The 19,575-nt window shown below is 44.9% G+C and overlaps 1 protein-coding gene across 2 annotated transcripts; it reads right to left on the bottom strand.

Annotated features, from left to right (window-relative positions):
- Positions 1-2,518: 2,518 nt before the first annotated feature.
- Positions 2,519-11,672, bottom strand: LOC115299706 (cytochrome P450 4A11-like). Of its 2 annotated transcripts, XM_029949176.1 has the most exons (11): positions 11,478-11,672; positions 8,739-8,880; positions 7,797-7,841; positions 7,000-7,127; positions 5,672-5,796; positions 5,147-5,301; positions 4,583-4,689; positions 4,306-4,496; positions 4,076-4,209; positions 2,748-2,812; positions 2,519-2,599 (listed from the first exon to the last, which is right to left on the bottom strand). In XM_029949176.1, exons 1-11 carry the CDS (start codon positions 11,670-11,672, stop codon positions 2,519-2,521), a joined length of 1,368 nt encoding a protein of 455 aa, XP_029805036.1. The 2 variants fall into 2 exon arrangements, with proteins under 2 accessions (XP_029805036.1, XP_029805037.1); XM_029949177.1 differs by lacking the exon at positions 4,076-4,209 and having other exon boundaries at positions 2,522-2,599.
- Between the last annotated feature and the right edge of the window lie 7,903 nt (positions 11,673-19,575).

Here is a 19,575-nt window from a genome sequence, read left to right as displayed (position 1 = left end):
CCTCAATCCCTTTGCAGGGAACAGCACATTCAGGACCCTCCTGCATGGACCCAGCCCCGATCCCTTTCCTTACAGGACACACACTCTGCCCCTGACCTTTGACAAAGACTACAGTCTTCCAGGACTATCTCCTTCTCCTACCTCTGCTGTCAGCAGGTCAGACATCCTCTTATAAGAGGATCAACTCCAGAGGCACACAGCCAAGTCTAGAGAACACTACAACAGTAATCCTTAGGTTGTTTACTCTCTCCATAAGCCTTCTCTGGTTTCAAAAAGAGAAAGCCAGGTTAGGGTACCATAGGAAGCAGTGTGGGTCACACTCCAGGCACAAACCAATTGGGGAGGCAGAGTGCTACTGGGACCCAGATTTTCAGAGAAAGTACAGGTAGGATTGTGTAAGAAAGTAAGAATGGGAACAGGGAAACATCCTGGAGAAGCAAGGCCTTAGCAACCACTCAACCTGCTACACCATCACCCTCCCAGTTTGGGTCCAGACTCCAGTCTTCCTTCGACCCCTCAGTCAACCAGCTGCTATAAATTCCAATTCTACTGCAGAAATGTTCTTGCCTGCCATCCCTCAACTTCCTTATTTGGGCTTCTCTGTCTCCTGCCTCCCCTCTCACTCCTGAAGCCCTGCCCAGTCCAGTACCCCAACGGCCCTCCATCACAGCAAGAACATGTCTATGTGCCTTAGTTGGCATCAAAGCATTCTCTGGCTTATTGCCTCACTCACCTGTCACCTGTCCAGCTCTGCCTCCAAGCCAGTCTCCTGCTGATGAGATCCTTAAGAATGCTCTCCTTCCACCTCCGCCTGTCCCATGCTAAGGCTAAGGGCAATGACAACCCACCCTCACCCCCTCTGCTAGCTCTACCTAGTCTTCCTGGACGTTGAATTCACTATAGTATTTTTTTTTTTACTGAAGGATATACTACTTTCCAGAAAAGGACAATGCCATGTACTTAGAATGTCCTACAGTGTGTTCAATTAGTAAATGATGGAGTGAAAGAATGAATGCTAGAATGAATGATGTCTCTTTTGAGTGGAGGTATTTATATCTTGACTGTGAACTCTTGGAGTCAAGGTCAATATCCTTCCGCTGCGCTCCCACTCCCACTCCTAGCAGAGGACTTGGCACACAGAGACAGGCTTAAGTATCTTAGAATTGAATGATGTTTTTTGAACTGAAGGAAAAAATGTGAATGGAAAAAATGTGAGTAACCATTAGGCCTGAGCTAGGAATGGAGCTGTCAAGCCCTCTCCTGCCTCTACTGAAAGCCACCTGTCTTCCACCAATGTCTAGGAAGAAGATTTCAATCCCAGGAAGAAATCAAATCCTAGGCCAGTATTTGTAAGGATAATTGGCCTAAAGCCTGATTTGTGAAAGTGGATTTGCTATTGAAGAATTGACAGATTTATGTATTCAGAAAAACACTTGTTTCTATTAGCACTTGGAAAGTTTCCTGAAGTTACTATTTAGAGGACAATGTCAGCAGCGCTGGAGGATTTCACAGCAGCAAGCCTGGGGAATAGTCATTCAGCTCCACAGCCACTTCAAGTCTGCTTGATGTTTTACACACTGAAAACTTTCTTTTTTTTCTTTTTTTTTTTAATAGCTTATTGTTAAGTTGGTTTCCATATAACACCCAGTGCTCTTCCCCACAAATGCCGTACTCCATGACCATCACCCTCCATCTCCTTTCCCCTTCCCCATTCCCCCTTTGGCCCTCAGTTTGTTTTCAGTATTCAAGATTCTCACAAGAAAACTTTCAAATAGTATGTGTCATATAGAGAACAGTGGATTTTCTCTCAAAAATAGTTTAATGTCCTCATTTGTATATATTTGCCCACTAAGATGATGGAATTCTCAGTGTAATATTAAGGTGTGTAGATCCCAGATCATATGTAGCAATTTGACAATTTGGAAAATTTTCAAGTATATGTGTCCATTACCACGGAGACAGAAATATTTTGGATAGATGCAAACATAATGGTGATGCAGATTAGTCGAATACATCATGAATCCCTTAAGGATATAGTAACTATTTTTGTATATGACTTAAATGTTTGTGACATGCAAGGCAGCTGACAATAGAAACAATGCAAAGTAGTTCATTGGTGCAATGGAGGGACAGAACAGGGAGTTGAGTAGGAAAGGCTGATTTGAGAATGTGTGCAAAAAATTTCTATCAATTCCATCCAGACTTTGAATAAATCAACACTTGAAAATGAACATGTGAAAAGCTCTAATTTTGCAAATTCATACAATGAATCAAACACTAGAATGCACTAAGTTTTGCAACAGCCACCAACAATGCAGTGTGGCAGGAGATAGAGAAAGAACAATGGGTCGAAGTCTCCAAATCACTCCATACTTAACAAACATTCTGTTGTACATACAGACACAAACCTCTTTCCCAGCAAGCGTATATCTGTAGACACCCATACCAACATAAGAAGTCATAGCATCAGGTATGTCTCCATTACGCAGTCACCTAATCCCATCCAGGTGCAAATAACTTACCTTGCTCCTCCGGAGAAGGGCAAGAAAGCATGGCTGTGTCGAGTAGAACCCGGTGCAAACCGTGAAGGGTCAAACACCTGCAGAGGGAACACCAGGACCAGGACAGGTGTGGTCAAGCCCCTCCTTCCTATCAACCAACCACTAGACAGACCATCCAGAGATGGGAAAAGAGGATACATTGGTCAGGAGAGCTTATTTCATCCCCTCCTCCCAAGGCCATCATACCTCTGGGTTTGGCCACACCTTCGGGTTGTGGTGAAGGGCATAAATGGAAAGGGACACTAGGAATCCTGTGGGACAGAGGAGAAAAGACTGATCATACTCATGCCACAAGGAGCCATGTGAATGCACAAACAGCTTGGCAGCCACAATGGGAGCCACGTCTCATTATTCTGAGTAGAATGATTGTGTTGCAAGAGAGGTGGAGTAGACAAGGCAAAGCATATGTGCACAAATTATTAGATATCTATGCCCAGAAAATAAATGGAGGCTTACTTTTTGGGGCAACTCAAGTGACTGACAATTCACATTTATCAGGTATCATCCCTGAGCCTTTGGGGAATAAGAATAATCTTCATAACAACCCTACATGAAAGTGCTCATATCTTCATTGTCCATATCAGGCACCTTGAGCCTCAGAGAGGCTAACCACTCTTTTATAACCACACAGCTAGGATGTGGCAGGCATGGAATTCAGATCATAAGTGAGCCAATAATGACCTTCAACCATGGCTGGGTTCTCAGACCTGGTCATCAGGTGCTCTCTGCCATCAGTCTGAGGGCTCCCCACAGACTAGACCATCAAAATAATGACATTGGATTCCCATCCTTCTTGAAGGCCTTGACCCCGAAGGAAAGAAACAACAGGTCTGCCTAACCCAGTGTGATTGTTTGTACAGCCATCAAATCTCTGGATATAATAAGTTTATGTTAATTATGGAGCCCCTTCCTGAAGCCAACATATCCTTGTAGAGAAGATGCAATGCACTGAGTCATTATTATTTTAACTGACATACATATATTTGTTTGCCTTTGTCACAAAGGGGTTATCCAAAGGTTATTTCAAATCTGGAGGATATTCAAATAGATATGACAGTGAAGACAGAATTGGTACATGAGTTCTGACATGAAGTCAGAAATTGGAGTATGTAGTTTCAAATCAGAGAATATCAGTGCCTCCAATGCGAATGCTGTAACATCACAAAACAGTGGAACCTCGTGGTAATAGACTGGTTTTCTTGGATGAGTATAAGAACCTAGGATTCTGTTCCTTCACCATCTTAGAATTGAGATGAACCTTAGAGGTTATTTGGAAGAATGAACCAAAATAGAAAATATTTTCCATAGGTAGGAAGGGGAACTACTTTTATGAAACATTGTCAGTGCTCTGGCTCTGAGTCAGATATTTTCTATTTTCATCCAAACTAGAGAGTATGCATCCATTTATTGAAGAAAGAAGATCAGAGATTCAGAACTGCCCCATGACATGTGGACTTCTGACCTCCCATGTGTTCCTGCAGAGTGCTGATGAGTGAGTGTGGTGATATTCATACCCTTGGGTAAGAAACGTCCATCAGGGAAGGTGATGGGTTTGCTAAGCTCTCTGCTAATGCTGGGAACTGGTGGATAGAGTCGCAGTGCCTCTTTGATGCACATGGTGGTGTAGGGCATCTGGTCTAAGTGATCCCTGAAAAGAAGATCTCATGAAAGACAGGCCAGACCCAGACAAGCAAGAAATTCTCTATATGAGTGGCCTGGGCAATCCCATCTCCTGAGCACTCACCAGGTGATGGAGACACCATCCCCCAGGAGACTCTGGACCTCCTCTCGGCACCTCTGCTGATGCTCGGGGTGTGTGGCCAGGGCATAGAGGATCCAGGATATGCTGCTGGCTGTGGTGTCATGGCCAGCAAACATGAACGTGTCCACTTCGGCACGGAGGTCCTTGTCAGACAAGCTGCTCCTGCCCTCCATCTTGGAAGGTACAGTTACATGACAGGCTTTGCCCCCCTCCTCCAAGCTTGTGGGCAAAACCTCAGGCCTCCCCTACACACACTCACTTTGGCAAAGAGGAGGATGTCCAGGAAGTCCAAGTGCCTCTTGCTCCTGATCTTCTCCAGCTCTCCCTCTTCCTGCAGCTGAGCCTTCCTCAGCTTGATCACCCGGTCTGTCACAGAACAGTGTTCGCAGGCAGAGCTGAGAGCTCTGGGTGCCCAGACACAGCCAGTCACCTTGGCCCACCTGTCCCCTGTGTCCCAGCCTGAGTGCCAACTGGATCAGGAAGAGACTAGTAATGGGTTTGCATGTCAGGGTGAGAGCTGCAGCATCATGTACTTGAGGGCCAGGTCGCCCGGCAACAGCACAGCAGGAGGAGGCTCTGCTTGAATGCTACTGGCCTGGGATTTCATACAACTTTCACCCATGTGCTGACACATGTCAGCTCCTGCACAGCCCTGATATCCTAACACCTGCAGCATGGGGTTACCCAGTGTGGGTGTGTCTCAGCCCCTGGAGGGGCCCTGGAGGGGAGGGAGGGTGGGGGGGACAGGCCTGAGGGTTTGGGACCAGTCCCTGTGGAATGTGTCTGATGAAGGAGGAGAGCCGCCCAGGGGTCAGAGTCCAACCTGTGTGTTGATGAGCAAGCTGGCAAGCCTGGTGGTTCCAGCGGCCTTCTGAAGTCAGTCTGTAAATGATGTCATATTCGTGGAAAACATTCCTCACTCGGGAAAAGATTAGGATGTTCAGGTCTTGAATGGCCTGGATGTAGGACTGGGAGATCCTGAATGGGGAAGATGTAAATGGGGCTTGGTGGAGGAAGACATCTGCTCTGGAGTGAATTCGGGGTGTGAGTGAAAGCTTCTCAATCAGTGGGATGGGCAATGCAATGGATTCACCATTTCTTTCTTATGCCCTTGAGACCCTTATCCTTTTATGAGGACATGGTAGCCAAGCTTCTCCCTAAGGCAAGGATGAGGGATCTGTGCCTAATGAAGGTGTGTTGTGGGCAGAATTTGACTGTGGCCTTGAGGGTCACTGCAGAATGTGGCTGTTTGTGCTGGTAAACACCCAAGATGCCCTAACTACCTCCCAAGATAAGTCCACACCAGTTGATAGGAAATAGGACCTAGTTGTCTCAGAATTTCACTGACCTGTCTGCGTGGTGGCTGCCCTGGTAGCTGAAGGCACACTTCATAATGGTGTCCAGAGTCATCAAGGAGACACCCTCAAAGATCTCCAGATATGAGTTGTGTCTGATGAGCCCCTCCCATTTGTCCTATGGTGGAGAGATATATTAATCCTCTATTCCTCTAGAAGGTGCATGGTGACAAGGCTAAGCTCTCTCTTCTGATGAGATGTCCTCTTTCTAAAGTGGCTGTGTTTTGGGGAGGCTGGTTGGCTCAGTCGGTTAAGTGTCCAACTTCGGCTAAAGTCATGATCTCACAGCTCATGAGTTCGGGTCCCCACATCGGGCTCTGTGCTGACAGTTGGGGCCTGGAGCCTGCCTCAAAATATGTGTCTCCTTTCTTTCTGACCCTCCCCTTCTCACACTGTGTGTGTGTCTCTCTCTCAAAAATAAATAAACATTAAAATTTTTTTAAATAAAAAATAAAGTGGCTTTGTTTTTAGTAAGATAAGAACTATAGCATATAAGTGTTTGTAATGTGATGAGCAATTTCTCAGAATCTTTTATTACATAATGAAGCTCGATCTCTCTTAACATAAGGGCAAGTTATGACACTAACCACCTTTTAGAAGAACAGAAAACAATGTTTCTGAAGACCAAAAGGTGGAAGCTTTCTGTCATTTGATCTAGACATAAGAAACAGGTGAAGTCCCACATAAAGGAGTAGGGGTCAAGGCAGGAGAAAGGCTCAAGGGTCAGTACCAGGGTTCCTAAGGAAGGGATATCAAGGGCCACATTTCTTTTTGTTCAGCAAATGTCAGCTGAGTACAGTTAGTGAGAAATAAGGTCTTGCTCAGAGGTGATATCATGGTGCAACCCAGCACTGGCTGTTGAGACCTGGTCTCCACTTCCCTCCACTTTAGCCCTTTAGAGTGGCTAAAATCCATGCAGAAGCCTTCAGCCTCAGCCCAGAGCCCACCTTAGTGACATCCAGGGGTGTTCACCTGCCACTGCAGCTGCTACTTCCCAGGCCAGCCAGGGCCACTGTCCTGTTGTCCAGGGGGATTGACAGCTCTTCCTATCCAAGCTAAAAACATGATGTGGGAGGAGAAGGGACCCTGGATCCACCATGACTCACTCTTCTGTGGACAATGAGCACAGAGTGGAGGCAAGCTGGTGCCTGGGACATTCCTGTCCTATCCACCCTGGAAAGCCCTGTCTCATGGTAAGGTATAAGTGCATGATTTGGGGGGCAGTGCCTGATGGATGTCTGTGGGACACACTGGCCTGAGACTGGACTCTGTGAACTGTGCTTCAGGTGTAAGTGTGCAGGTGAGCATGGAACAGACCTACCAGCATCACGTGGACAGAGTCAGCCATGAGTCCCACATAGGGCTTCAGGATGTCATAGTGGAAGGCTGGGGTCAGCATGCGCCGGTGCTGCAACCACGTCTGCCCATTCAACAGGAGCAAACCGTACCCTGTTCCACAATGGGGGTGTGTGGGGACAGGTACTCCCAAAAGTCATCTGGGAATTTGGGAGAAACCCAGGGAGTGAGGAAAAGAGCATGCTGGGCAGGGTAGGGAGGGTAAATGCATTTCGAAAAGGTTTCTTTGCAAATACTGGTTCACAGCAAGTGGTCATGACAGTTGAGAGATCAAGGTGGAAACAGAGTAAGACACCGATCAGAGAAGGACTTCAGTGAAAAGTCAGGCTGAGATCATTCTTGAGGACTGGGAAGTGATGGGGAAGAGGCTAAGCTACAGGAGGGCTCTCACCACCATTAGGAAGAAGTGAGGGTATTTTATTTTTGAGAAAGAGAGGGAGAGAAAGAGAGAGTAATAATGAGCTGGAGAGTGGGGCAGAGAGAGAAAGACTCTTAAGCAGGCTCCATGCTCAGTGTGGAGCCCATTGTGGTCTCCCACGACCCTGGGATCATGACCTGAACCCAAATGAAGAGTCACATCCTCAACCAACTTATTCTCTCAGTCACTCCAGAGGTGAGGGTTTTATCTTAAGAATAATGAGTTGCAATTCAGAGTTGAAGGGTGAGACTTTGGTGCCAGTCTCCACAGTCTTGTTTAATCTCAGCCAAATGAATACTTTATGGCAAACCAGAAGGTGGACTATCCAGTAAGACTGTACTCACCTAAGCAGGGAGCCATGAATCTGTAGAGTTCATGAGACTTTGGGTCTGAAAGGTAATAAGGGAATACAGAAAACAGAGGGCAACACTGAAGGCAGGCTGCCCCCAGGAGGAGCTGTGGTCCAGGACATTGGCCCCCATCCTTTCCTGAGGATTGTAAGCAGGCAGTTTGTTTTAAACGACTTCCCAGTTGTCTCCAAGTCCTGACTCTATTTCCTGATAGTACTGTTAGCTCAGGATGGGAGATTCGGTATCTATAACACAGCCCCATTAGAACTGTGAATCAGCTAGAAATATAGCTACTGTCCTCGGTGCTAATGAAAAGACAGAATCTTGTGGATATTTTTTATGGTGACTCAGGTGTTCCATGACCCCACACAGGCAGGGGTTCCAAATACCAGGCTTCATGGAGAGCAAATTATCCTTGAAATCTAGGATCATATCAGTGTGGTGAAAGACAAAAAGAAAAGGGAAGGAAGCAAGGAAGGAAGGAAGGAAGGAAGGAAGGAAGAAAGAAAGAAAGGAAGGAAGGAAGAAAGGAAGGAAGGGAGGAAGGAAGGAAGAAAAAGAAAGAAGGAGAGAGAAAGAAAGAAAGAAAGAAAGAAAGAAAGAAAGAAGGAAAGAAAGAAAAAAGAAAGAGAGAAAGGAAGGAAGGAAGGAAGGAAGGAAGGAAGGAAGGAAGGAAGGAAGGAAGGAAGGAAAGAGGGAGGGAAGGAGGGAGGAAGGAAGGAAGGAAGGAAAGGAAAGAGAGATGTAATCCCTCACCTCTATTTGAATTCCATCTAAGTATGTATATTTGGCCTTATGCTGCCTTGTGGGATAGGAGGCTAGTTGCTGGAGGGTATTGAAGGCTGAGCCACTACTCCCTTCCAGAATTTCACACTCCCCAAGGAATGTACCCAAGAGGGAGGAGTCACACCAACAGACATGTGAGTTAGCTCTCACCTGATCGCCCCAGAATCATCTTCATATAGTCCGGATCATAGACTGTGAGAGTGACTTTGCTCCCTGATAGCCAGCGAGGACTGGCACATGGGTATTTCTCTGCCCTTTTCTTAAGATTTTGTAGCTCATGGCCCTCTTGAAACTGTAACCGAGAGAAAGACAAATCAATAAAACCTTTCTCATTAGGTCCACTGCTTAGAGTGGTGGTGGAGGGTAGGATGGCAATAGTTCCAGGTATGGGCAGTGATTAGGAGTTTGGAACAGTTTCTGATGTGCCAGGCTCTGATCCAGAGACTGGATTCAGTGAACTTATGTTCTAGTTTGGGTGTGGAGGTGGAGAAGACAATGGGGTCTTAGAGTCTGAAGTGTCCTTCAGTTACTTAAGGAGCCTGCTCTGTGATCCCAGGTCATGGCCATCATTGTGTTACCCTTCTCCTTAGCTCCAGTGCAGTAACCGCCTAGTAGGAGCTTCTTACCATGAAGTTATGTTACTTTGTCCTTCATTATCCCCTCGTACCTGCACAACATGGTCCCTGAGTCCTGTTTATGCCCAGTGACATGCCTTCTTTCTGATTGCATGTTCTCCTCCTCTAGGGGACCTCAAGAAGACAAAGGATGCCATGTCAGTCTATTCCCATCTCTGGGCCATTCTGAGGGCCTCTGATCTGTTAGCTCTGAACAAGTACTCAGGGTTGCTATCTGTCCCTGAGCCGATCTGGCCATGGCCACGTGAGACTCTCCTAGAGGAGATGGTGCCTATGGTGGTAGTTGCAGTTACCCTGTCAGCAAACACCCAGCATCCACTGGTCTTCAGGCTGCAGCACTTAATGCAGGCCATGCTCCATTAAAGCTCCGGCCACAAAAAAATGTCCTCCAGAGGAGACACAAAGACAGAAGGAGGACAGAAAAAGTGAGGCACAGACAAAGGTCAGGTGGTGTGGGCTCTGCTGGCTAGCAGTCTGCCTGAGACAGGAGGAAGGAAAGATGATTTCCCACCCTGTAGTTCCCATTTCATAGTTCCTGGTGGTTTTCACCCATAGGTAATGCAGCAAATTTGCTGACCTGCAGCATGCTTGTACTTCGTAGGCATTACATTATTTTCAATTTTAATAATTAGAGTGTAACTGTCACCTCTGGTCTGTGCCAGACAATATTTGGAGATTAGAATGACACACTTGAGACTGTAATCATCAGTGTCATCATCATTCCTATTTTTCAGAAGAGGAAACAGGCACAGAGTATGTGGCAGAGCTAGGATAGAATCTATGGAGCTTGACTAAAGCTCACAGGCTTCATTGTTCCACTTGTGACTTGTCACCTGGTCTGAAGATTAGCTTCAACTCACTTTGCATGACATTCTAATTCCTGATTTTGCCAATAACAGAGGTACAGAATAAGGGAAGGTTTCAGATAGAATTATGAGCACCAGAAATATTTGGTTGCAATATCTGATAGGTCACAGCCACTGAGAGATGATTGGGCACTGGGAGTAATATTCATTATGCAGCAGAATTTGTCTGCGCACAGAGTTTACATACCATCAGTGTAATTAATGGGAGTCACTGGAAGAAGTTTTAGCAGTTCCTTCTGTCAAATCCTAGCTTGGGAAGGTGACAACTGCATCTAACAAAAGGTCACACAATTTCTCCAAATGGACTAATAATCTGGAAGTCATTAGTGCAACAATGTGCTGGAAGGAACTGGGCTCTGGCTGTCTCCCTGTGGCTGATATGAGGTTTTCATCTTTGGCTCCACTCAATTGAAATCGCTCTGCCTCCTTCTCTGAGAAAATACTTGTTCCACTTTCTGCAACACCCCACCTCCTGGTTGTTCAATGCACACCCCACTAGTGAGCCCTTCTTCCTGTAACCCTCCCTCAGGGACCAGTGCTGACAGAGCTGGTTGGGGAGGCACTATCTCCAACCCAGTCACCCCAAGCTGCTTGATCCCTGAGTTACTGTACAACCTGAGTCAAGCATTCCTCAGGGTCATCTTTGTGCTTGCCACTGGGGTACTGGAAGAGGGTGACATCCTCTGTCCATGGAGCACATAGTGCTGGGTTTGGGGAATGAGAGCTGATGTGTAAACAGATGCTGTTAATGGTGGAACTCAGTGTCAAAGCTCTTTACCTGCTCCATCCTGGGAACCTTCTCTTGTATGCCAGTGACTTATCAGAGTTCTAGTATTGAAACCCCTAGTCTGAAACATTCACTGTCTTGGGCACCCAGGCTGGTTGTTCTCTACACCCGACAGGATCCCCAGTCAAGCAGTTGATCCTATTTTCCTGTGATCTGACACTTTCTGAGATTCCTGTCTATGGTCTCCATAACCTGGGAAACCTCCAATGTCTGGGTCTCAGTGGCTCAAGGCCAGGCCAAGAGAATGGGATTGAGTGGCAGGGGCAGGAAGCATCAGGAAGCCTGTTCTGAGAGAAGATCCAGAGCTGCGCAGCCTGTAAGGGAAGAGAGGAAGGCCATTGTCCTCAAAGAGGGAAGCTGCTCCACAGCCTGCAGATCTGCCTAAGGAAGGAGGATCAGACGGACTATAGGGCCCCAGCACAGGCTTCCATGGTGGGGCTCAGCTCTGGGCCTGACATGGGGCACTGAGGTCTGAGAGGTAAGCTAGACCCACATGCTGTCATACAAGAAGCCTGTATGGGATCCACCAGCTGACCAAGAGGATTCTCTGAGAATCCATGCCTGCTCTGTCCTCCCAACCCCTGGTGCAGCTCCTTCCTACCTCCTGGATGTGTCCGAAGAGCCAGTGGGAAGGAGGAGACGGGAAGTGCTGGACAGCCTTGAGCAGCCACTGCCTGCGCAGGTAGAGCTGTGCTGCCTTGAGCAACAGCAGAGCCAGACCAAGCAGGGAGCCCACTTGCAGGAGCCCAGAGACACTGCCCAGGGGTCTGATGAGGCTCAGTACAGAGACACTCATGGTGCAGGGACAGCTGGATCTGCTGACTGTCCCAAACTGTGGCTGACCTCCTCTGAGCACCCCAGCCCTGTCAGTCCAGGAAGAATTGCCCTGCCCACTGGGAGGGCGGGTAAAGGGAGAGGGCAGAGCTTAAACGGGGCCTCCACATTTCATTAACTGTGAGAATCCACTATTGGGAGCAGTGAAAAATGCCTTGTCAGTTGACAATGATAATGGCAGGGAATACCCATTTTCTCTTCTCCAAATTACTCATCCAGTATTTCAAGATCACTTCCTAAGTGCCAGCCACTGTGCTATGTGTCATGACATGATTTCAGCAAACAGAGGCAAGCCCTGACTGCAAGAAGACTCCAGTCCAGTTATCGAGTTCAGAACATGTGCTTGGTTTATTATTATTCCTTTTCAGAACAAAAGTCTTACAGGGAGCTAATGTTATGTGGCCACAGGAAAACTGCCATTGAGAGTGCCAGCTGGGATTAGAATCAGGGGTCTCCTGAGCACCTGACTCAGTTGCTTCAGCAATGATCCCCACGCTTGTCACTGTCCACCCCCCAATTGTGCCTGGGGCTGACTGGGCTGGCAAATAGAGCGCCAGCCTAGACTCAGACACCCAGCCCCAGGGGATTCTCATGACATAGGAAGCCACTGCCTTAGACTCTCTTAAATCTGGAGCCTGTTTCTCCTCTGTAAGGTAGGGTAATTGTTTTGTTGTCAAGTTCATTCCCAAGTTCCTCCTTTGCCTGACCTCATGACAGGATATGATTACACAAACCAGGGGCTGGAGGTCTTTTCTCTCTCCTCTAATCCTGGGCTCCTGCCCAAGCCCAAGGGGTTTGTCATTCCTCTCAGTTTGCCCCAGTTCTGTGATTACTTTCCATCCCTCTAGGCCCCTGTAGATGGACCTTAGAGCCTGACTGCTTCCCTTAATTGTCCCAGCACCATCTTTGAACTTAGTGCACCAGGAGCAGTTGTGGAGGGAGCTTGGAAGTTAGAAAGCCTGGGGCGCAATTCTTGGTGTCACTGTCTTTGCCTCCCTGATTCCTTGATTTCCTCCATACATTGGATGCATAGTGTTTGGTTTATTTAACATTTAGTGAGCACTTACTACATTCTAGGTATTCAATAAGGAACTTTATAGGTTTTCTCCACAACAACCCTACAGAACAGATTTTTTTAACAAAACTCCCCAAGTCAAAGTGAAAAAACCAAGGCACAAAGAGCTTAGTTGCTTGCCCAGAGTCACCCTACTGGTAAGAGAGAGCCAATGCTCAAGCCCAGGCAGTCTGGCCTCAGAGACTTTGCTGTAAACCATTTGCTGAAATCCAGGGTCTTAGTTTTTGTAAGTTTTTTGCTGACATGGTCAAAATTTATTAAGTAGTCAATATCTTTCCCATTCATTTGCTATCCAGACATCATAAGCAAGGAGACTTTGAAGGTTGAAATGGGACAATCCATGTCCTTATGTTTCCTATCGCGTGGGACTCAGGGCTGTGCCTACTGATGATACCAAGGAACTACTTACTGATTTGATGAACGAACAAAGCTGGAAATCAGGATAACATTGCTCCAGTTAGATCACTGTCTTGAGGAGACTAGGTTTAGTTTGGGTTGTCATATCTTAAAGGGAAATGAGTATTTTTACTTCTGGGTGCTTCCTGGCTCTGTGAATAGGCCACAGAAAGTCAGAGGAAGGAGTGCAGTCATTCTCCCAAGGCAGCAGCTTAAAGTGATTACTTATGTGGATACATAACACCAGACAGTTACTGTTTCTGGGGTTGATAACATTGGGTTGGATGCTGATGCAATATATATCTTGTTTGCTTTTACTGCTGTGGGAAGACTTTATGTCCCTGGCAAAGGCCTTTTATTGCTAAATATTGGCTTGCTTTTCCCATGTAAGAAAAGGCATGGAGCTATCATGTTTATTTTTGGCTGAGAACATTCTGTAGCACCCCTTTCTACCTGGAAGGAGTTCTAAGGTGATTCTGAAAATGTGAGGGCCCTTACACAGTACCATACATGGTGCTGTCATGCAGTAAGCTTACAAAATATCTCCTCAATATTGGCATAGTGCTTTCCAAAGCACAATCACAACTACTGCTCAGATTATTAACCTTAAGTTACAGACAAGTAAACTAAGGCCCAAGGAGTTAGTTGACTATCTCAAGGCCACAAAGCAAGTGAATGTAAGAAGTAGAACCTTGACCTCAAATTTCTAACTCTTCATTTTGTGTAATACTTTCTTCTGTTGGCATGATGCCAATATTTTCATATATTATCTACATACATTTTTAAAGCACCATATCATTTTTTTAAGAATACAAAAATGGAAAACTCACTTTTTTACAGTTTTTTTCCTTCCTTTTTTCCTTCCTTCCTTCCTTTCTTTCTTGCTTTCTTTTTATTATAGTTTATTGTCAATTTGTTTCTATATAACACCCAGTGTTCATCCCACCAAGTGCACTCCTTCATGATCATCACACCTTTCCCCTTCTCCCCCACCCCCATCAACCCTCAGTTTGTTCTCAGTATTTAAGAGTCTCTTATGGTTTGCCTCCCTCCCTTTCCTTAACTATCTTTCCCCCTTACCCTCCCCTATGGTCCTCTGTTAAGTTTCACCTGTTCCACTGACGAGTGAAACCATCTCAGTCCTTCTCTGCCTGACTTATTTCGCTTAACATAACACACTCGAGTTCCTTCCATGTTGCTACAAATGGCCAGATTTCATTCTTTCTCATTGCCATGTAGTATTCCACTGTATATATAAACCACATCTTCTTGATCCATTCATCCATCGATAGACATTTAGGCTCTTTCCATGATTTGGCTATTGTTGAAAGTGCTGCTATGAACACTGGGGTACATGTGCCCCTATGCGTTAGCACTTCTATATCCCTTGGGTAAATCCTTAACAATGTTATTTCTGGGTCATAGGGGAGTTCCATTGATAATTTTTTTTTAGGAAACTCCACACTGTATTCCCCAGTGGCTGCACCAGTTTATATTCCCACTAACAGTGTGGGAGGGTGCCTGTTTCTCCACATCCTTGCCAGCATCTATAGCTTCCTGGTTTGTTCATTTTAGCCACTCTGACCGGTGTGAGGGGGTATCTCAGTATGGTTTTGATTTGTATTTCCCTGATGATGAATGACGCTGAACATTGTTTCATGTGTCTGTTGGCCATCTGGATATCCTCTTTGGAGAAGTGTCTATTCAGGTCTTCTGCCCATATCTTCACTGGCTTATTTGTTTATCAGATGTGGAGTTTGGTGAGTTCCTTGTAGATTTTGAATACAGCCCTTTATCTGATATGTCATTTGCAACTACCTTTTCCCATTCTGTTGGTTGCCCATTTTCTTGATTGTTTCCTTTGCAGTGCATAAGTTTGTATCTTGATGAGGTCCCAATAGTTCATTTTTGCTTTTGATTCCCTTGCCTTTGGGGATGTGTCGAGTAAGAAATTGCTGCAGTTGAGGTCAGGGAGGTTGTTTCCTCCTTTCTCCTCAAGGGTTCTGATGTTTTCCTGTGTCACATTTAGGTCCTTCATCCATTTTGAGTTTATTTTTGTGTATGGTATAAGAAAATAGTGTAGTTTCATTCTTCTACATGTTGCTCTCCAGTTCTCCCAGCACCACCTGTTAAAGAGGCTATCTTTTTTCCATTGGATATTCTTTCTCACTTTGTCGAAGATGAATTGGCCATACATTTGTGGATTCACTTCTGGGTTCTCTAATCTATTCCATTGGTCTATGTGTCTGTTTTTGTGTCAATATTATACTGTCTTGATGATGACAGCTTTGAAGTAGATGCTAAAGTCTGGGATTGTGATGCCTCCCATTTTGGTTTTCTTCCTCAATATTACTTTGGCTATTCAGGGTCTTTTGTGGTTTCATACAAACTTTAGGATAGTTTGTTCTACCTCCGAGAAGAATGCTGGTGCTATTTTGATGAGGATTGCATTGAATGTGTAGATTGCTTTGGGTGGTATTGACATTTTAACAATATTTAATCTTCTGATCCATGAGCATGGAATGTTTTGCCATTTCTTGGTGTCTTCTTCAATTTCCTTCATAAGTTTTCTATAGTTTTCATCATACAGGTCTTTTACATCTTTGGTTAGGTTTATTTCTAGGTATTTCATAGTTTTTCTGTGCAATTGTGAATGCTATCAGTTTCTTGCTTTCTATTTCCGTTGCTTCATTATTGGAGTATAAAAATGCAACCGATTTCTGTACATTGATTTTGTACCCTGCAATTTTGCAGAATTCATGGATCAGTTCTACTAGGCTTCTGGTGGAGCTGGTCGGGTTTTCCATGTAGAGTATCATGTCATCTGCAAAAAGTGAAAGTTTTCTTTTTTGCCAATTCTGATGCCTTTTATTTCCTTTTGTTGTCTGATTGCTGATAAAGCACCCTATCTATGAACAGACACCACCCTCTTGGATATCTTCAACTTCACCTCAGGTCACTGTCCCATAAAGGAGCAGCTCCTGGAAGACACCACACTTCTTCCACCCCAGAGCATTTGTCCTTGCTGTTCACTCTACTTGGAATGCTTTTTCCTTATTTTTCACACTGCCAGCACCTTGTCATCCTTCAGGTTTCATATTGAGTGTCCTCTCCCAGATCTCCCTGTCTACTTAGACAATCTACTTAGAATGTCCCTGTTAGTGTCTCTCATAGCACTGTGTTTGTTTCCTTGTTGGCACTTACTATTGTCTATATTCATTCTATTTAGTTGTTTAGTTGAATACTATCAGTCTTTCCTTTAAATGATAGGGCAAGATCACATCTGTCTCATCCCATAGACATCCAGACAGTACCCTGCACATAGCAGATCCTCAATAAATATGTGTCAAATGACATACAGTTGGAACTGAGTAGACTTCTGCATTGCACAGCAAGGTGGTATTGTCTTTGCCCTAAGAAAGCTTTAATACTGAACAAAATCTCTTTCTGAGAGTACTATAGAGAGGGTTGATAACAGGCAGCAATGGAAGCAGATTGGCCAGTTTAGGATAGTTCAGATGACCCAAGTCCAGTAACAGGCTGGCTTGAAGTTATACTGGTGGCTTTCGGGCTAGAGAGGGTTCTAAGCCCAAAGATGTTAAACAGCAATTGGTTTGAGAGAAAAAAAAGGAGAGGTAGACTTTACCAGGATCAGCCTGAGTTGATTTCTTTTTCCTGCCCAGGGATTTAGGGCTTGGCTGGTGACAGTGGGCTCCTGAGGAACCTGGTCTTCTGTCACATTTCTGATCCAGTAGACTGAGAGCCAGGACAAAGTTATATGCTGAGCCACCCATTCCCCTAGGCTCATCCACCCTGGTTTGAACAGTTCCTTAGATTCCTGAATATCGATGAGCCTGACTTTCCTAAAGTTTTGTAGAGCTGAGAGGGTAAGCATTCTCAGCAGAGGGCAAGGTTCCTGAGAATAAAGGGCTCAGTCACCAGGTGGGGGGGGAGTCCTGGGACCTGCATCTCACCTTTGGGGAATTGAGGTCTTATTTATCCAAAAATAAATATCTAGGCATCTCTTGGCCTGTGCATGACTTGATCATCTTTCTCCTACAGATCCCATGATCACCAATGTGTTTAATTTCTTCTTCCACTGGATTGGAGAGTGGGAACCTGCCTTCCCTGCCTTTCACTTCCAAGAACTCCATTGCTGGGTGACCATGATCCTTCCCTGCCCTTTCTACCCTGCTCTGTCACCACTTGCTGGGCATCCCACCAACTGGACAACCTGACCCTCTAGTGCTCTTTCATACTTAAGCCGCTCCTTGAGAAGACAGGGTAGAATACAAGTAAGCTACAGGCTGCCCATGTAATGGGCTCGGACACATTATAGTTTTGAGCAAGTCATTTTCTTTCTATACAGGTTCTACTCAGCTGGGTTTTGTTTTTCTGGTGGAATGCTGATGAATGCAGATTTAGGTATAAGAATGGTTCTGGAGGAACAAATCTTAACAATTTTTATGACTTGGATATAGATATCATGAATATGTTCTCTAATTGAAAAGGCATTGATGACCCTATTGCCAATGGGAAAGAGAACACTGGTAACCTAGGGCCTGATGTTGCAAAATGCAAAATGTAACCATAGATTCTGATAATCAAATACTTGCAAAGGTCAAGGTTTGGTTGACATGTATTTGATGCCAAAAAGCATTTTAGTTGTCCATGGTATCCTGGAAAAAGTAGGGAAAGAATGATGTGGAGGATTGAAAAGAAATACATGACCTCAAAGCTTCTATGTTGGCATTGAAGATCACTGTGCCTTGTAGCCACAGTGCCCTTTGCCAGGGCTCAGATTTCTGAGAACTAAACCCAAAGCCATCATTCTCTTTGTGCTTGAATTATGAACAAATTGAATTCCATATCTTGTAGGTGTCAGGTTACAATGAGAACACTGGGCAACAAAGACTGAAAGTTGGGATGTAAACATGTGGGATATCCCCATGGAGCTAGAGACATCAAACCCCTATAATCTACTGAGTCTCTTTCAATTGGAGGATACATCCATTCCTGTTATGTATTCTAGGAGCAGAGAAATAACTTCAGGACATTTACAGTATACAGCACCAGCTAGGAGGCAATAACTTACAGGGTTGAAGGAAAGCTCTCCAAGGGGCTGGATATACTATGAATCAATGTCCAATACATGGTGCTGGTTCTTCCATAGTCAAGGCTCACTCAAGAGATGGAAATGGAATAGGCACCACTCATTATTACCCCTAGTGACCCAATTACCAACATTTTAGGTACTTGTTGCTGCATCATGAGCTCTGCTGGACTAGTAGTCTTAGTTCCAAAGGCAGGAGTGCTTCCACAAGGAGACACAAGGATGACTACATTGAGCTGCATGTGAACATATGTTCTGGACCCTTTGGGCTCCTGATGGGTCTGAATCAAAAGGAGTTACGGTACTGGATTGATCCTGATTGCCAAGGGGATATTAGTAGTTTCCTTACAAATGAAGGTGAGAAGAATGATGCTCTGAATAGAGGAGATATGTGGGGCATCTCTTAGACTACCATATCCTGTCATTAAAAGAAATTAAAAATGCCACTGCCTAGTTGAGAAAGGGCAAGGAAAGGTTTGAGTCATCTCACCTGGCCAAAGTCCACACCGGCTGGATGTGCTTCCTGAGGACAAAGAAATACGGAATGGGTAACAAAAGAAGGTATTTATAAATGTTACCTATGGCCATCTCTTAGGTTTTAGATGTGAATGTGTTGTTTCTAGCACTTTTGCTTATTTGGTGTGAATATGACTATACATCTGTGCACCTATGTGTCAGATTGTTTTCTTCCTTGTCTTACATCTTTCACATAAAAAGTTAATGTAGTAATATTAGTTAACCTTGTATTAGTACAGGATTTTAGGGAGTTAAATCATACCCTCCAATGACTTTGCTTTGTTGTTGGGGACCAGGGTCAACACACTTCTAATTATGTGAAAAACACTTGGTGGAAGTATGACTTTAATCCAGTTAATGGGCAGATCAAGTATGGTTTAAGATGTGTGAATGTGAAGTGGACAAAAGGTGGACTGTGAAGGCTAGTTTTGTGGGTCAACTTGGATTGGCTGTAGTACATAAGTAGCCGTTATTCAATTATGCAGGAGTCCAGGTGCCTCATTAAAAACTTTATAGATATGGTACGCATCTGTAATCAACTGAATTTAAGAAAAAGATATTTCCTTGATTAATGTAAGGTCCTAACCCCTAAATGAATGGCCTTAAGAGCAGACTTTAAGAAGGTGGAAAATGCAGAAGACATTCTCCCTTAGGGCTTCTGCAACACCTTGGTTTTGGCCCAGTGAGACTCATTTCATATTTCTGGTCTCCTGAACTACAAGGTGATCAACTTGTGCTTTTTAAAGGGACTAAGTTTGTGTCATT

Source organism: Suricata suricatta, chromosome 8, assembly GCF_006229205.1.
Source record: "Suricata suricatta isolate VVHF042 chromosome 8, meerkat_22Aug2017_6uvM2_HiC, whole genome shotgun sequence".
Classification (NCBI taxonomy): Eukaryota; Metazoa; Chordata; class Mammalia; order Carnivora; family Herpestidae; genus Suricata; species Suricata suricatta.
The sequence above is the reverse complement of the archived record's forward strand: the minus strand, read 5'-3'. Positions and strand labels throughout refer to the sequence as shown.